We start from the raw sequence: 19,162 nt of genomic DNA, 5'->3' as shown, positions 1-19,162 counted from the left end.
CCCAACTCTGCTATTTTTAAGAGCCCAATTTAGCTGTTTTGAAATCATCCAGAGAACCTGCCTCCACCGCCCTCTGAGGCAGAGAATTCCACCGACTCACCACTCTCTATGAGAAAATGTGTTTCCTCATCTCCGTTCTAAATGGCTTACTCTTTATTCTTAAACTGTGGCCCCTGGTTCTGGACTCCCCCAACATCGGGAACATGTTTCCTGCCTCTAGCGTGTCCAAGCCCTTAACAATCTTATATGTTTCAATTAGATTCCCTCTCATCCTTCTAAACTCTAGAGTGTACAAACCCAGCCGCTCCATTCTCTCAGCATATGACAGTTCCGCCATCCCGGGAATTAACCTTGTAAACCTACGCTGCATTCCCTCAATAGCAAGAATGTCCTTCCTCAAATTAGGGGACCAAAACTGCACACAATACTCCAAGTGTGGCCTCACTAGGGCCCTGTACAACTGCAGAAGGACATCTTTGCTCTTATATTCGATTCCTCTTGTTATAAAGGCCAACATGCCATTCGCTTTCTTCACTGCCTGCTGTACCTGCATGCTTACTTTCATAGACTGATGCACAAGGACCCCCAGATCCCGTTGTACTTCCCCTTTTTGCAACTTGACGCCATTTAGATAGTAATCTGACTTCCTGTTTTTGCTACCAAAGTGGATAACTTCACATTTATCTGAATTAAACTTAATCTGCCATGCATCTGCCCACTCCCCCAACCTGTCCAAGTCACCCTGCATTCTCACAGCATCCTCCTCACAGTTCACACTGCCACCCAGCTTTGTGTCATCTGCAAATTTGCTAATGTTACTTTGAATCCCTTCATCCAAATCATTGATGTATATTGTAAATATCTGCGGTCCCAGCACCGAGCCTTGCGGTACCCCACTCGTCACTGCCTGCCATTCTGAAAGGGACCCGTTAATCCCTACTCTTTGTTTCCTGTTTGCCAACCACTTCTCTATCCATGTCAGCACTCTACTCCCAATACCATGTGCCCTAATTTTGCCCACTAATCTCCTATGTGGGACCTTATCAAATGCTTTGGGTGGTCGCTGGTCGGTGCGGACTCGATGGGCTGAAGGGCCTGTTTCCACGCAGTATCTCTGAACTAAACGGAACTAAACTCACAGTCACAGCTGTTGCAGCGTGCCTGATCACAGGATGTGGCCACATTAAAGGCTCCAGTGTTGCCAATGTGTTGAAGAATTTTGACTTTGGTGTCATTTTCTTGGTGTCATTTTCTTTGAAACACGGGAAACTGGTTTAATCCAGGATTACTAATTTATGAGAAGGCCAGACAAGATGAGCAGGAAGGGTCGATTGCCATCAATAATAATAATAATAACTTTATTTATAGAGCACTTTAAAAACAACCACTGTTGCAACAAAGTGCTGTACATGACTAATCATGGACAAAAAAATTATTACACGACAATAAAAACATTAAAAGAGAGAGTAAAAACAATAAAAAAAACATTAAAAACACTAAAACAGGAGCAAAGTCTCATGCAGGGTCAAAAGCCAAGGAATAGAAATGGGTTTTAAGATTGGTTTTGAAGATGGACAGTGAGGGGGCCTGTCTGATGTGCAACGGCAGAGTGTTCCATAATGTCGGAGCAACAACAGAGAAGGCTCTATCCCCTCTGAGCTTCCGCTTAGACCTCGGTACTTCCAGGAGCAGCTGATCAGCTGACCTGAGGCACCGGGCAGGAGCGTAGGGATGAAGCAGCTCAGAGAGGTAAGGCGGGGCGAGGCCATTTAAAGATTTAAAAACAAATAAAAGAGTCTTAAAATGAACTCGAAAGTGCACCGGGAGCCAGTGGAGGGAGGCCAGAATTGGTGTTATGTGCTCCCTCTTTCCAGTTCCAGTTAAGAGGCGAGCAGCAGCATTCTGAACCAACTGGAGACGAGCCAGGGAAGATCAAGCAACTCCAAAATAGAGTGCGTTACAGTAATCCAGCCTAGATGTAATGAAGGTACACAAAATTGCTGGAGAAACTCAGCGGGTGCAGCAGCATCTATGGAGCGAAGGAAATTTCCTTCGCTCCATAGATGCTGCTGCACCCGCTGAGTTTCTCCAGCAATTTTGTGTACCTTCGATCTTCCAGCATATGCAGTTCCTTTTTGAACACTAGATGTAATGAAGGCATGGATTACTGTTTCAAAATGCTGCCGCTCAGGAATGGGCTTCACCTTTGCCAGCTGCCTTAAATGAAAGAAGCTGGACTTTACTACCACGCCTATTTGATGATCTAATTTAAAATCACAGTCCATCTTAAAACCCAGGTTCAAAACTGTTGGCTTCACATACAGTGCCAGGGGACCCAAGTCAACAGGGGGAGGTTCACGGCAGCCATTGGGACCAAACACTATCACCTCTGTCTTCTTTTCATTAAATCCTAGAAAGTTTAGGGCCATCCAGGATTTAATGTCATCAAGACATAACAGAAGTGATTTGACAGAGCAAGCATCTTCCTTCCTCAGCGGCATATATAGTTGGCTATCATCAGCATAACAATGAAAATAGATGCCATGCTTTCTAAGAATGGAACCCAGAGGAAGTAAGTACAGTGAGAAAAGCAGGTGCCCTAAAATAGAGCCCTGTGGAACCCCATATGACAGAGGAGCGGAGGAGGATTCAAAACCAGCAAGGCTTACACACATAGTTCTGTCTGCCAGATAAGACCTGAACCATCCCAGGGCACTGCCACAAATGCCCACTAGGTCAGTGGTCAGAGGTCACTGAGCAGAGGTCAGTGACCAAGGGACTTAGACTTAGTGTCATTCGTGGGAGGAATAGAAGGAAGCTCATGAAATATATTTCTAACTGACAGACCGAAGGGGGGGGGGGGGCTGGGCAGGAACTCACTGCGAGGGAAGATGTTGGAGACAGGCACCTCCTTCAAAAGTCTAGAGTGTTTTATTGTATAGTATATAGTATAGTATATCTTTATTGTCATTTTCCTGAGTACTCACATACCCAGAGGAAACAAAAAAACGTTGCTCTACCAGAGTCCATTCAGTGTGCAGTAAAAAATAAATAGAAATAAAAATACATATATCATGAACAAATTAAACGCTCTCCTCTCTGCTAAACATCAACAGGCGTTCCGATCGGCAGCGGCACGACAGTGGCTCTGCTGCAGTGTGTTCAGGTTGATGGTTGGTGCGCGATACTTTGGCAGGGGGCAAAGTCCGTTTATCAGTCTTATAGCCTGCGGGAAGAAGCCGAGGAGCATCCTGCTGGTTTTGCAGCTAATGCTCCTGTACCTCTTCCCAGATGGCAGGATGGAGAATATGTGATGCGATGGGTGGTAGGGGTCTTTGATGATGGAGATCATTATTGTCATGTCCTACAATGGAACAATGAAATTCGTACAGGCAGCAGAGGAGTCTCGACCCAAAACGTCACCCATTCCTTCTCCCGCAGAGATGCTGCCTGTCCCGCTGAGTTACTCCAGCATTTTGTGTCTATCTTCGGTTTAAACTAGCATCTGCAGTTCCTTCCTTACACAATGTAATTCTTACTGGCAGCAGCACAATGGGTTTATATTTAATATTTTGACAAGCATAAGGTGCAATAGTAATTTAAAAAATAAACGGTGCCAGGATCTGGTAACGGGGGGTGAAAAATATGGTTGGTATATCCCTTTTTGCGGAGTTTTTTTATAATAGAGCGATTGTTTCTCTTTTTTTCTTTCTTTTCTAGGGTCTATTTCTTAACTTTCTTCTCTAACTCTCTTTCTAATGGGCTTTCTTTTCCCAACACTTTCCTGCACTATCACGACTCTTTCTCACTTTCCTTACTTCTTTTATTTCTATCTTTCTTAAAAAAAAAAATTTTTTTTTAAATAAACAAACATATTTAATATTTTGGTATTTTGTAACATTTTATAATTGGTTGTAATTTGGAATATTTCCGACGTTTTCCCCCACCCCTCGTGAAGACCCCCCACACACCTGTTGACGAGCGACGCAAATGGCTGAACCTGCAGGGATGTGCCCAAGATGATGAGGAGGTCACACACTGGAAAATCCTAAATGAATGACAATAAAAGTGCTTATTAAAATGGGGGGGTGCCGTTGGGGGGGGGGGGGGGGGGGGGAGAACAAGGGAGGACCGGGAACGGGACACTTTGTAACATTGTTGGCTCCGAAGATCCTATAGATAGACCACTCCTGCTAAATGCAATGGGCTGACGTGTAGTACGCAACGGAGTGGAACGTGGGCCTTTTTTTCATCCACCCGAAACACCCGATGACCCCCAGATCACATCACTGAGGATGTGTCCCAGAGCATCTAGAAGATGTATATTTCACACTTTCGTCCGTTTAAAGGGTGCGGGCACTGCCAGCTGGACTGGGCACTAATTGGCTGACTATAATTACTCAGGGAAATGGTGATGAGCCGCCTTTCATCTGAAAGCCTGGATGAGTCATTTCAGAGAATGTCTCGGCGAGAATTACGACGTCACACTAGGAGATGCACAGAGCAGATTTACTTCCTGGAATTGCATTGATAAAATCATGCACTTGCCACTATGATGCCTCCCCTTCCCAGCTCTCCCACAGCCTACTGTCTTCCGCATCTTCCTTTTTTTCTTCCCGCACCCCCCCCCCCAACTCCACAGTCTGAAGAAGGCTCTCGACCCGAGACATCGCCTATTCCTTCGCTCCATAGATGCCACACCCGCTGAGTTACTCCAGCCTTTTGTGGTCTACCTTCGATTTTACCAACATCTGCAGTTCTTTCTTGCAATTTCTGCTGCACGTCACAATGGTGATCTCATCACTAACACACCACTGACTGCGTATTATTCCTGGGCTCCTTCCCCCCTCCATACGTATCAGGGGAATTCATTGTAGCAATCTTAAGAAATTGCTCATCGCGAAAAAGAATTATACGTTAAAATAGTTTGAATTTCAGTAATTCAATGAAGCAGATTTCCCCCGGATTTTTTGGTTGTCATTTTCATCAATTTCGCAATCAATTTCCACATTTATCTAAGTGTGGGTAAATGGTATCAATAAGAATTGGGAAACTTGATGGTTGGCACAGATATTGTTGGGCCGAAGGGCCTGTTTCTGTGCTGGAAGACTCCATGATAATTTATTAACAAAACACAAAGTGCTGGAGTAACTCGGTGTTTAAGAAAGAACTGCAGATGCTGGAAAAATCAAAGGCAGACAAAAATGCTGGAGGAACTCAGCGAGTGAGGTAGCATCCACGGAGCGAAGGAATATGCAACGTATCGGGTCGAGACCCTTCTTCAGACTGAGTGGGTAACTCAGTGGTCCGGTAGCATTTGTGGAGGGTATGGGGAGCTAAGGTCAGTACGAAGGAGGGTCTCGACCTAAAACGTTGCCTCCCCCATTCCCTTCACAGATGCTACCTGGCCCGCTGAGTTCCTCCAGCACTTTGTGTTTTACTCCAGATTCCAGCATCTGCAGTTCCTTGTGTCTCTGACAATTCTGAACGTTTGGCAAATGCCACGGTCAAGTTTCCCAGAAGATCAACACAAAAATAGCCCCAAGGACCTACGGCTGGCTATTACCGTAATTCTCCGAGTTTGAATCGAGGGGAGAATTCCTGAGTAACTCGGGAAAGTGGGACAGGGGCTTGAAGGGGGAATCGTGGAGAGGCAAGGTCTGCAGTCCTTACGGTTTTTTTTTTAAAGTTCCTAAGGAGTAAAACTTGAAGGATCAAATTTCAATACAGATGATGTGGACTGAGTTATACTCACAGACTCCATGGTGGCAAAGAACCGAGGGGGGAGACTTTCGCCGAAGAACACAATGTCTATTTAAAGGAAGGAAATGGGGTTTAAACTATGTTCATCACGCCTAAAGGGCCTGTCCCACTTGGCGATTTTTCCGGGGACTGCCGACATCATTGCCTGACATATCAGGTCACCGAAAAAGTTAGTGATAACATATGGCACGCGGTGTTTTGTCAAGTGTCGCAACATTTTTTTTGTCGCGGCTGGATTTTGAAATGTTCAAAATCATTTGGCGACACTGATATGTCGCCGGCAGTTGCCGAGAAAATCGCCGAGTGGGATTTAACACTTCATTAAATCCATTTACACTGCATTATAGAGCTTTGTACAGCCGGCTGGTCAGGAGAGGTGGTGGAGGAGCACAGGGACGAAGGATATTGACCAGACTCCCTTTCTCTTCTTCAGATGGGCTGGACACTATCATCAAATCTCAACGTATACAGCCAGCAAACATTTGTCCCTTTGGCTCTGTCGGTGGAGATGGTCCCACTCTCCCAGCTAGAACAAGCTGGTAACATTATACAGCCAGCCACCTGCTCCTGAATACAATAGACACAAAAAGCTGGAGTAACTCAGCGGGTCACGCAGCATCTCTGGAGAGAAGGAACAGGTGACGTTGCGGGTCGAGATCCTGAGAAGCGTCACCCATTCCTTCTCTCCAGAGATGCTGCCTGACCCGCTGAGTTACCCCAGCATTTTGTGTCTATCTTCGGATTAAATTTTCTTCTTTCTATCTTTCTTCTTCCCCCCCACATCAGTCTGAAGAAGGGTCTCGACCCGAAACGTCGCCCCATAGATGCTGCCTCACCCGCTGAGTTTCGCCAGCATTTTTATCTGAACGTATGTCCCCCCCTACTTCTACATTCTCTCCCAGAGCAAAACATGCTCTCAGCATTTCAGCAATGATTAGAAGAGGAATGGAGATCTGAGATTCTCTCCCCCAAAGAGCTTGGGGGTTGATGACTAGTTTCAAAGCTACTTGTTTGATCATTTTGAATGGTTACGGGAACCAAGCTCAAGGTGAATGGGCGCACAGCAGCTCAGTCAGGAGAGCCGCTGGTTCACAGCGCCAAAGACTCTATGTGGAGTTTGCACGTTCTCTCTCTGTGACTCCATGGGTTCCCTCCCACACCCCAAAGCTGTGCAGGTTTGTAGGTTTAAGAAGGAACTGCAGATGCTGGAAAATCCCAGGTACACAAAAATGCTGGAGAAACTCAATGGGTGCAGCAGCATCTATGGAGCGAAGGAAATGTTCAATGTTTCAGGTCTAAACGTTGCCCATTTCCTTCGCTCCATAGATGCTGCTGCACCCGCTGAGTTTCTCCAGCATTTTTGTGTACCCAGGTTTGTAGGTTAATTAGCCCTCTAGTGTGTAGGGAGTGGATGAGAAAGTGGGATAACATGGAATAGTGTGGACGGGTGATCAATGGTCGGTGTGGACTCGGTGGGCCAAAGGGCCTGTTTCCATGCTGTATTTCTAAACTGAAAATGTAGTCACCACATGGATTTGTCATATTCCAATTGAATTCTAGAGCTGGCTTGAGGGTCTCCTCAATGTTTTCATAAGTTTTTAAGTTGTAGGATCAGAATTAGGCCATTCGGCCCATCAAGTCTACTCCGCCATTCAATCATGGCTGATCTTTCCCTCTCAACCCCATTCTCCTGACTTCTCCCCAAACCCTTGACACCTTTAGTAGTCATGAACAGACTAATGTCCACCATAAAAATATCCATTGACTTTGCCTCCACAGCCTTCTATGGCAATGAATTCCACCTCTTACACACTGCTGGTGATGTCCCGCAAGAACCATTCACTGGAGTAGATCACAAACCTTGTGAAGGGGACCAGCCCACGATCTGCTCTTTCACTCACCCGGTTTCACTACAGAATCGCACAGCTCACATTTTGGGAGCGGCTTTGTGAAGATCTGTGCTGTTTGAAGGAAGAAAAAGGGAAGGGAAAAGGAAATTAGCAAACTTATCGCACCTCGAAGCTGAATCCCAAGGAGTTGATGCACTGTGTGGTTGAAGGGACACGAGCAGGCTTTGCTAAAGGGGGCAGCTTATAGAAACATAGACAATAGGTGCAGGAGTAGGCCATTCAGCCCTTCGAGCCTGCACCACCATTCAATATGATTATGGCTGATCATCCAACTCAGTATCCCATCCCTGCCTTCTCTCCATACCCCCTGATCCCTTTAGCCACAAGGGCCACATCTAACTCCCTCTTAAATATAGCCAATGAACTGTGGCCTCAACTACCTTCTGTGGCAGAGAATTCCACAGATTCACCACTCCCTGTGTAAAAAATGATTTTCTCATCTCGGTCCTAAAAGACTTCCCTCTTATCCTTAAACTGTGACCCCTAGTTCTGGACTTCCCCAACACCGGGAACAATCTTCCTGCAACTAGCCTGTCCAACCCCTTACTGGGGGGCCACGGTGGCGCAGCGGTAGAGTTGCTGCCTAACAGCGCTTGCAGCGCCGGAGACCCGGGTTCGATCCGGACTACATTCTCCCCGTGACCGCGTGGGTTTTCTCCGAGATCTTCCGTTTCCTCCCACATTCCAAAGACGTCCAGGTTTGTAGGTTAGTTTGCTTGGTATAAATGTAAAATTGTCCCTAGTGTGTGTAGGACAGTGTTAGTGTGCGGGGATCGCTGGTCGGTCCAGACTCGGTGGGCCGAAGGGCCTGTTTCCCCGCTGTCTCTCTAAACTAAACTAAACTAAACTAACTTTGCCCCATTCACATAGCAGGTTCCCAGCGGATATCAGTAAACTGATCAATTCCACCTCTCTCTCAACCTGTTGAACTTTCACCTGATTTACGATACGATACAATAGAACATTCCCGGGAGGGAAACTGATTTGCCAACAGTCATTAAAAACACAAAATACATGAAACATGAACTTAAAAGTGACGAGTGGAAGGGATTGGGGATGTGCAAAGATTGGGGAGGGGAGTCAGTCTCAGTCTACCCCATGACAAAAGGGGGAGTTGTTGTACATAGAAACAGTACATAGGTGCAGGAGTAGGCCATTTAGCCCTTCGAGCCAGCACCGCCATTCAATGTGATCATGGCTGATCATCCAGAATCAGTACCCCGTTCCTGATTTTTCCCCACATCCCTTGATCCCTTTAGCCCTACAAGCTAAATCTAACAGTTTGATAGCCACAGGGAAGGTGGATCTGTGGCACACTAGGGACAATTTACATTTACACCAAGCCAATTAACCTACAACCCTGTACGTCTTTGGAGCGTGGGAGGAAACGGAAGATCTCGGAGAAAACTCACGCAGGTCACGGAGGGAACGTGCAGACAGCACCCGTCGTCAGGATCTAACTGTCATGGTACACCAGTCATTGAAAGTAGGCATGCAGGTGCAGCAGGCAGTGAAGAAAGCGAATGGTATGTTAGCTTTCATAGCAAAAGGATTTGAGTATAGCAGCAGGGAGGTTCTACTGCAGTTGTACAGGGTCTTGGTGAGACCACACCTGGAGTATTGCGTACGGTTTTGGTCTCCAAATCTGAGGAAGGACATTATTGCCATAGAGGGAGTGCAGAGAAGGTTCGCCAGATTGATTCCTGGGATGTCAGGACTGTCTTATGAAGAAAGACTGGATAGACTTGGTTTATACTCTCTAGAATTTAGGAGATTGAGAGGGGATCTTATAGAAACTTACAAAATTCTTAAGGGGTTGGACAGGCTAGATGCAGGAAGATTGCTCCCGATGTTGGGGAAGTCCAGGACAGCTTAAGGATAAGGGGGAAATCCTTTAAAACCGAGATGAGAAGAACTTTTTTCACACAGAGAGTGGTGAATCTCTGGAACTCTCTGCCACAGAGGGTAGTCGAGGCCAGTTCATTGGCTATATTTAAGAGGGAGTTAGATGTGGCCCTTGTGGCTAAGGGGATCAGAGGGTATGAAGAGAAGGCAGGTACGGGATACTGAGTTGGATGATCAGCCATGATCATATTGAATGGCGGTGCAGGCTCGAAGGGCCGAATGGCCTACTCCTGCACCTAATTTCTATGTTTCTATGTTTCTAACCATGGTCAACGGCACTGTAAGGCAGTAGCTTTATCGCTGTTTCAAAAATACTGGATGACCTGTTATCCTGTCTAGGCATATTACGGTCTAGGCATAAGCTCAGGGGCGACCGCGTCTTTGCGGTTGCAGCTCCTAGACTGTGAACAGCTTCCCCCTTCCCATCAGAACGGCCCCCTCCATCGACTCCTTTAAGTCAAGACTTAAAACTCATCTCTACTCCCAAGCCTTTCCTGACGTCCTCTGAGCGAGGGCTACATGTATGTAGTGATGTTTGTATTTAATCTATGAACCAATGTTGTTTGTTATACTATTCTTATTCCAATGTAAAGCACTTTGGCCAACGAGAGTTGTTTTTTAAATGTGCTATAGAAATAAAAGTGACTTGACTTGACTTGACTGATACAGGTCGGGCAGGAATGTATCAATGCAGACTTACTTTTCATCCAGTCCAGGTTATACTGCTTCCTGCATGTGCTGTTGGTGCAGTGAGAGGTGTAGAATGTTCCGTGGGCTTCTATCAGGTCCTCGTCTTTCAACCCAACGACTCTTTCAAGAGTGTCAATGTTCTAGTGCACGGAATGGGGAAAAACAACAGGAAAAGGAATGTTAGGTGCCAAGCCAGTGAGTGTTTCTATCATCAGCCCCCCCCCCCCCCCACACCCCAGTTTAGTTTAGTTTGGAGATACAGCACGGGAAAAAGGACCTCCGGCCCACCGAGTCCGCACCCACCAGCGATCCCCTCACAGACTAGAACTGTCCTACACACACTGGAGCCAATGTACAATTTTCACCGAAGCCAATTAGTCTACAAATCTGTACGTCTTTGGAGTGTGGGGGGAAAACGGAGCACCCGGGGCACCCAACCCCCTCCCCTATCACAATCAGTCTGAAGAAAGGTCCCGATTCAAAACATCACCGATCCATGTTCTCTAGAGATGCTGCCTGACTTGCTGAGTTACTCCAGCAATGAGGTTTGCATGCCATTATCATTGAAAAGAAGGCTGCAGTTCCTTGCTGGGCCACTGGATGGCAGCCATAGCATAGTGTCCTCGACTTAAAGTGGTAGCAAAACTCAAAAGTGCTGGAGTAATGGGGCCTGTCCCACATAGGCGACTCTTTAGGCGACTGCCAGGGACTAGTTTTAATGGAATTCACCTGCAACACCTGGCGACAACCTACGGCAACACCTACGTCAACCTACGAAAGCAAAAATTGTCGCCAATAATTTTTCAACATGCTAAAAATTCTGTGGCAGTCACCCAAAAAATCACCTAAGTGGGACGGGCCCATACAATTCAGCGAGTCAGGCAGCATCTGCGGAGGGAACGGATGGCGATCGTTCGGACCGGGACCCTTCTTCAGACCGAATTCATTCATTCCCTCCACAGATGCTGTTTGAGCCACAGGATTACTCCAGCACTTTGTGTTTTGCTCAAGATTCCAGCACCTGCAGTTCCTTGGTCCTCCACTTAAAGTGGCTGTTATAAGAACATAAACAGACTTTGGGCTGGGGGAGTGGGTTTACGGGGAAGGGGGCAGGTACATGAGTAAGCAGTAAAATGGGAATGGTGAAAATAGATAACGGCAGAGTTTACCTGTGTGTAACAACGTAACAGCAACCCCTTGTCCCTCAGCATCCGTATGAAGTAGTGGCAGACCGTGGGCTGTAAGGGGGATATATTATTATTTAATGGAAATAGAATAGCAGTTAAATAGCAGTCAAAACTTAAGTCATAGAGTCAAAGAATGATACAATGTGGAAACAGGCCCATCGGCCCAACTTGCCCACACCAGTCAGCATGTCCCAGCTATGCTCAAAGGTCAAGGTCAAAAACTTTATTTGCCATTTGTGCTTACACACATAGGAACTCTTGTGCGGCTATTCAGAGAGTCAAGTCAAGTCAAATTAAAAATTAAAATTAAAAATTAAAAATTAAAAAGACACACAGAAGACCCATAATCCATAAAAAACACATACCACTCCAGAAATAAAAAAATAAAATGCCTAAAACCCTATACAAAGGGGAAAGTGAGAGCATTGTAACTTGCACAAACCCTATATCAGGACATCAGTTCATTTTGTTTTGTTTTGGCCAAGAGTCTCACTGTTGCAGGGAAGAAGCTCTTAAAAAAGCGTGTTCTATTTGTGGCGATACTGTCCGCTCGTCTGTGCCTGAGGTTGTATGTGCAGTTTTTGTGTTTGAGCAGGGAGTGAGCTGGATGTAGTGTGTCTCTGATGATTCTCTCTGCTCTTTTTTGACAGCGCTGTGTGTAGATTGTGTCCATGGAGGGGAGTTCAGTTCTGATAATCCTCTCTGCAGTCTTTATGACTCTTTGCAGAGCCTTCCTCTCTGTCTGTGTGGTGTTTCCATACCACACCGTGATGCCTGTGGTGAGGATGCTCTCTATCAGTCCTTTGTAGACCTGGGTGAGAGGGCGACAGTGCAGACCAGCTTTTCTGAGCAGCCTGATGAAGTACAGTCTCTGCTGGGCCTTTTTCACTGTGGCTGCAGTGTTCAAAGTCCAGTTCAGATCTGATGTTACTTGTAATCCCAGGTATCTGTAACTGTCAGCCCTCTCCACCACAGTCCCCTTGATGATGAGGGGCTGCAGGGGGGGGTGGATTTTTTCTGGTCCATTATTATTTCTCTTGTCTTGTCTGTGTTGAGGCTTAGGTCGTACACCTCACCATAGGCAAGAATGTCGTTCACCAGACTCCTGTAGCCCGACTCGTCCCCCCCCTTGATGAGGCCCAGGATGGTGGTATCATCCGCATACTTAATAATGATGGTATTTTCCTGGGTGGAGACACAGTCGTGTGTGTACAGGGTGAAAAGTTTGGGACTGAGACAGCAGCCTTGTGGTGATCCTGTGCTGACGGTGAGCTCTGCAGACACCCTCCTTCCCATCCTCACCACCTGTGGTCTTTCAGTCAGGAAATCCAAGATCCAGTTGCAGGTGGGAGTCGGGACGCCGAGGTCTGTCAGCTTCTCAGTCAGCCTGCCCGGGCGAATGTTGTTAAAGGCCGAGCTATAATCCAGGAACAGCGTTCTGGCGTATGTTCCTCTGCTGTCCAGGTGTTGCAGGATGTGGTGTAAAGCAATGGCCACTGCGTCGTCCACTGAGCGGTTGGGGCGGTAGGCGAACTGTAGGGGGTCGATCGTGCCCGGGACCATGTGATTGATATGTGTGAGAACCAGTTTTTCTAGACACTTCATGGCAACTGGCGTGAGTGCCACTGGCCTGAAGTCATTCAGGGTGGATGGGTTTGGGTTTTTGGGAACTGGTACAATGGTGGAATATTTAAAAATACGGGGGACCACTGCTTGGTTTAAAGACAGATTGAAGATGTCTACATACACTCCCGTGAGTTGTTCTGCACAGGCCTTCAGAACTTTAGGAGGGACACCATCTGGTCCCACAGCCTTGTGGGGGTTCACCTGCCTCAGAGCTTTCAGGACCTGTATGGGTGTCACCTGAAAAACAGTGTCCGTGGGGTTGCATGGGGCTTTTGAGGGGGTGTCTGTGTTCAGTCTGTCAAACCTGGTGTAGAAGGTATTAAGGCTGTCTGGGAGGGTGACATCCTGGGGGTCTGTGGTTGGTACTGTTTTCTTGTAGTTTGTGACTGCTTGGATTCCCTGCCACATACTGCGTGTGTTGTTACTTAGGTAAAAGCTTTCAAGTTTTTGGGAATAAGCCCTCTTTGCAGCTCTGATGGACTTCTGTAGCTCGTACCGGGCTTTCTTGTACTCCCTTTGATCTCCTGACTTAAAAGCTTCCTGCCTTTTCCTGATCTTCTGTTTTATGTTTCCATTGAACCAAGGTTTCTGGTTTGGAAACACACGCACAGTTCTGGGAGGGGCACATATAGATGTGCACCAGCTGATGTAGTCACTCACAGCCTCTGTGTATTCATGAATGTCATCTGTGGCCACCTTAAAGATGTTCCAGTCTGTAGCCTCTAAACATCCCTGCAGGCTAGCCTGTGCACTGTCCGTCCAGGTGTTAACAGTTCTGACTGTGACTGGCTGTGCCTTAAGCCTCTTGGTGTAGGTGGGCTTGAGCCGAATTGCCAGGTGGTCAGACTTGCCGAAGTGGGGCATTGGTTCAGCTATAAAAGCATTTTTGATATTACTGTAGCAGTGGTCCAGTATCTTATTTCCTCTAGTTGGGAAAGTCACAAACTGATCCAGTTTTGGTATGTTTTTCTTGAGGTTGCAATGATTAAAGTCTCCCAGAATAATAAAAGCAGCATCAGGATATTTGTTTTCATGCTCATTGATCATGTTGTGTAGCTCCCTGAGTGCAGCCTCTTCTTTGGCGGAAGGGTGCTAGTCCCATCTGCCTGTGTTTAGTCCATATCCCTCCAAACCTGTCCTATCCATGTACCCATAGACAATAGGCAATAGACAATAGGTGCAGGAGTAGGCCATTTGGCCCTTCGAGCCAGCACCGCCATTCAATGTGATCATAGCTGATCATCCCCAATCAGTACCCAGTTCCTCCCCATATCTCCTGACTCCGCTATCTTTAACAGCCCTATCTAGCTCTCTCTTGAAAGTATCCAGAGAACCAGCCTCCACTGCCCTCTGAGGCGGAGAATTCCACAGACTCACAACTCTCTGTGTGAGAAAGTGTTTCCTCGTCTCCGTTCTAAATGGCTTACCCCTTATTCATAACTGCTTCTTAAACGTTGGGATCGTCCCTGCCTCAACTACCTCCTCTGGCAGCTTGTTCCATCCACCCACCACCCTCTGTGTGAGTTGATGTGTTAGTTGACGAGCCTGACTCCAGGGGGAGCTCTGCAGAGGTGTTGGTATCTGAAGTATCCATCTTCCTCCAGGTTGGTAAAGCTATCGATGTGCGGAACCTCTGCATTACCCTCATCCCCCCCCCCACCCCCACACCCCCCAGAGAGACAGCCTGAACCATAGACCACGCAGCCCTCAGTCATTTTTAGTTTATAGTTTAGAGATACAACGCGATCACAGGCCCTTCGGCCCACCGAGTCCGCACCAACCAGCGATCCCGCACATTGAGACTATCCTACACACACACTAGGGACAATTTACATTTACACCAATCCAATTAACCTACAAACCTGCACAAAACCAAAGATCGTTCCAAAGGGCTGGAACAATGCTCCGGTGGCTTGCACGGTGTTCTGGCGGCGGTGGCCTGAGTCCGGGGTTCGGCCGCGGGCCAGCGGCTGCGTCAGCAGTACTGGTGAGCGGCAGCTTCGACCACCCCGGGCCGCGGTGTTTGAGCCGCGGGACAGTTGTAACATCGCCCGGGGGGTATCGCCTCAGCGCAGAAGGAGAAGAGGAGGGAAGAGACTGGAGACCTAAGACTTTTGCCTCCATCACAGTGAGGAGATGTTGGGTGGACTCACTGTGGTGGATGTTAATATGTGTTTATTGTTGTTTTTTATTGTATTGTATTGTATGTATGACTGCTTCAATTTCGTTCAGACTTCGGTCCGAATGACAATAAAGGCTATCTAATCTAATCTAATCTAATTTTGGAGAAAACCACCGCAGGTCACGGGGAGAACGCACAAACTCCGTACGGACAGCACCCGTGGTTGGGATCGAACCGGGGACTCTGGCGCTGTGAGGCAGCAACTCTACCGCTGCACCACCGTGCCACCCATCGTAATGTCCCTCATCACTCCTGCATTTTGCAGGGATTCTGGTGTGGGATTTGAATACATTGTGTCTTGAGTTTGAGACGCCAGCGAAACCGAACTGGCACCGAGAACAACAGCGAGTCCCCGACGCTGATCAGAAGCAACATTATGTTCTGCCTGCCTTCAATACAGGAGCTGGAGTGAAATAAACATTTGCACTTCATTGCTTCATCTCTTACCTTAAACTGTCCTGGGTACAGTTCTTTTGCCAGCGCAAAAAAAGGCTCCGGATTTTGCTGAAATTTAATAAAAGAATGTCAATATTGTTAATGATGTCGTTCAAGCACACTTAATAACCCAAAAGGACACAAAGTGCTGGAGTAACTAAGCACCCTCTGAGTTTCTCCAGCACTTTTGTCTACCTTCGATTTTCCAGCATCTGCAGTTCCTACTTAAACGCTTTGTCTACTCCACTGCGAAATCTCCTCAAGGTATGCAAAGAGTCGCCACACAAAGGGCACCGACAATGTTACAAACTATCCCGCGCCAGGTTGTTCCTGCGCTCTACACATGCATGCTTACAGAAGAAATGTCTATCTATGCGGGAGGCAGTGAAGAGGAAGAGGCAGGAAGGCAGCGCTGAGAACCAAAATCAGATTAGCCTCACTGAGACCAAGCGTAGGCTTGGCGATCGTTTCGCCGAACACCTCCGCTCGGTCCGCCTTAACCAACCTGATTTCCCGGTCGGTGGCTCAGCACTTCAACTCCCCTTCCCATTCCGAATCCGACCTCTCTGTCCTGGGCCTCCTCCATGGCCAGAGTGAGCACCACCGGAAATTGGAGGAACAGCGCCTCATATTCCGCTTGGGCAGTCTGCACCCTAGTGGCATAAACAATGAATTCTCCAATTTCCGGTAGCCCTTGCGGTCTCCTCCCCCTCTCAGCTCTCCCTCAGCCCTCTGGCTACTCCTCTTCCTTTTTCCTTTCTTCTCCCCGCCCCCCCCCCCCCCCCTCCATCCGTCCGAAGAAGGGTTTCGGCCCAAAACGTTGCCTATTTCCTTCGCTCCATGGATGCCGCTGCACCCGCTGAGTTTCTCCAGCACTTTTGTCTACCTTAGCCTTGGTCTTGTTGACCGTCGGAGCAGACGCGCCGTTCCATGGGACCAGGCTACAAATCACAGGTCAAATCTGAGAATGGTGCATGTTTGTCATGTGTGGGGGAGTTTTTTTTTAAATAAATATTTATTAGAGGCATCTGCATATCATAATCCAAACCCGTACAGACTTTGTTTAACGGTTAAATATTAAATATCCAGGTTTCCAGGAACCCAGTTACCAAAGTAGCTGGGATCCTCCTTTATAGGTTACCTATTAACATTGCCTCTAATTATTTATTTATATTTATAGATAGGAAAAATAAATAAAGAAAGATAGGATAAACTATCAATAATACAACTTGGGAGATATGTCCGTAGGTCAAAGAACATAACTGTGTGGGGGAGTTTTAAGAAAAAAAAAAGCACCAGTTACCTTGAAGAATCCCATCTCAAAAATGGATTCTGGATATGGCAAGTCATACTTCTGAAGGTTGTGGTAGAGGCCAGTTCCTGGACTACGGAAGTCAGGGATTCCTGCCGCTGTTTGGGGGATAGATGTCACAGAGGTAGCAGTTAGGAAGATGTAGGCAAAATGTCAACAATTTCCTCATGGTAACATGATTTTCTCCCACTCCCCTAGACATCAGTCTGAAGAAAGGTCTCGACCCGAAACGTCGCCCATTCCTTCTCTCCAGAGATGCTGCCTGTCCCGCTGAGTTACTCCAGCATTTTGTGTCTATCTTCGATTTAAACCTTCCTTCCTGCACTACGTAAGCTCAGTTTAGTTTAGTTTAGAGATACAGCACAAAAACAGGCCCTTCGGCCCATCGAGTCCGCACCGACCAGCGATCCCCGCACATTAACACTATCCTACACAAACTAGGAACTATTTTACATTTACACCAAGCCAATTAACCTACATTAACCTAATTAACTTCTTCCAGCAACCTACAAAACTGTATGTCTTTGGAGTTTTGTCATTAACATACATCTGTTTAAGCACTTAATGGTGTGTAAAGTGCTTCAGGATATCCTGACAAGGATGTAGAATATGCCAGAGTATTCAGCATGGACTGCTGTGTGGGAATAAATCCCTCCGTGAAAAGAATTGTTAACAGGAGATCAGTCACTTACACGTTGATATGCCAGCTCCAACCATGCATATTATCTTGTCACCTGAAAGAAAAATGCATTTGAGAAAATAAATCAACATTGGATTATCTCTTAGTAAAGATGAGTTTCCCAGCATATTATTTTTCTCACATTCCGTGGCCTTTACATAATATGTTCATAAGTTCATAAGTGATGGGAGCAGATTTAGGCCATTTGGCACATCAAGTCTACTCCACTATTTAATCAAGGCTGATCTATCTCTCCCTCCCAACTGCATTCACCAGCCTTCTCCCCATAACCCCTGACATTTTTTGTGTCTATCTTTAGTTTACACCAGCATCTGCAGTTCCTTCTGACATATGTAGACTTTGACTGAGACTTCATGATTGTTGGCAGATCAATTTCCGTCCTGGGATCAATAAAGTTGTATCGTATCGTATAATATGGTATCAATACATGAAGATTCCTTGGTGCCACTGTGTTATGTTGTGTCGTGGACTTTCAGTGTTTGTGCTTTTTTTTTTTTTTTATTCTATTTTATTTTTAATATGTTTTATTATTTATTATTTATTTATTTTTATTTTTATGATACTGCCTGTAAGGGAAATTCATTTCGTTGTCTCTAACTGAGACAATGACAATAAATTTGAATACAATACAATACAATACAATACAAGATTCATGTGTGTATATATTTATTATTCATGTGTGTATATATTTATATTATGGTATATGGACACACTGATCTGTTTTGTAGTAAATGCCTACTATGTTCTGTGTACTGAAGCAAAGCAAGAATTTCATTGTCCTATCAGGGACACATGACAATAAACTCACTTGAACTCACTTGAACTTGAACTTGAGATGTTACTGTTCTAATTTCCCCATTAACACTTGTCAGAGTGCTGAATGTAAAAGTCTCAAACAGGAAATACAAGCTTAAAGTCACGGCTTGGCATGTAAGATGTGGTCCACTGCGCTTCAGTATGTATTGAACGATTAGCAACTTACATTTCTTGTTGAGGATGTACTTGGCCACCCCTTCGAGGCTCCGTTTCTCCAGCACCGGCCCAGCGTCTGACTGCTGCAGATCAAGGGAGCGTGACAGCAAGTTCCTCAAGAAATCCACTGTGGAGGAAAGCCAAGACAGTAGACGATCACTGACTCAATACAAGAGGAGGCCATTTGACCATTGTCCTACTGGTTTTTTTGTCAATTGAACAATACAGCTTGGAAAAGAACAGCAAAGTCAAGTCCCGAATGGGCCTCCTCCACTGTCAGAGTAAGGCCAAGCGCAAATTGGAAGAACAGCACCTCATATTTTACTTGGGTAGTTTACACCCCAGCGGTATGAACATTGAGTTCTCTAATTTCAGATAGCCCTTGCTTTCATAGAAACATAGAAATTAGGTGCAGGAGTAGGCCATTCGGCCCTTCGAGCCTGCACCGCCATTCAATATGATCATGGCTGATCATCCAAC

General features: G+C 46.3%; 1 protein-coding gene across 4 annotated transcripts in view; it reads right to left on the bottom strand.

Moving 5' to 3' along the window:
* The window catches only part of sirt2 (sirtuin 2), a 28,292-nt gene that overhangs the window by 5,081 nt on the left and 4,049 nt on the right, over positions 1 to 19,162 (bottom strand). For all 4 annotated transcript variants that reach the window (XM_033014280.1, XM_033014281.1, XM_033014283.1 and 1 more), the window contains exons 4-12: positions 18,693 to 18,809; positions 17,703 to 17,744; positions 17,002 to 17,108; positions 15,711 to 15,767; positions 11,438 to 11,506; positions 10,279 to 10,408; positions 7,665 to 7,724; positions 5,756 to 5,811; positions 3,972 to 4,048 (exon numbers count right to left, since the gene is read on the bottom strand). In XM_033014280.1, the coding sequence (XP_032870171.1) occupies positions 3,972 to 4,048; positions 5,756 to 5,811; positions 7,665 to 7,724; positions 10,279 to 10,408; positions 11,438 to 11,506; positions 15,711 to 15,767; positions 17,002 to 17,108; positions 17,703 to 17,744; positions 18,693 to 18,809 (715 nt within the window). The remainder of the gene's footprint in view (positions 1 to 3,971; positions 4,049 to 5,755; positions 5,812 to 7,664; positions 7,725 to 10,278; positions 10,409 to 11,437; positions 11,507 to 15,710; positions 15,768 to 17,001; positions 17,109 to 17,702; positions 17,745 to 18,692; positions 18,810 to 19,162) is intronic.

The sequence above is a fragment of the Amblyraja radiata genome, chromosome 41 (assembly GCF_010909765.2).
Source record: "Amblyraja radiata isolate CabotCenter1 chromosome 41, sAmbRad1.1.pri, whole genome shotgun sequence".
NCBI lineage: Eukaryota > Metazoa > Chordata > Chondrichthyes > Rajiformes > Rajidae > Amblyraja > Amblyraja radiata.
This window is presented reverse-complemented; position numbering and strand designations above follow the sequence as displayed.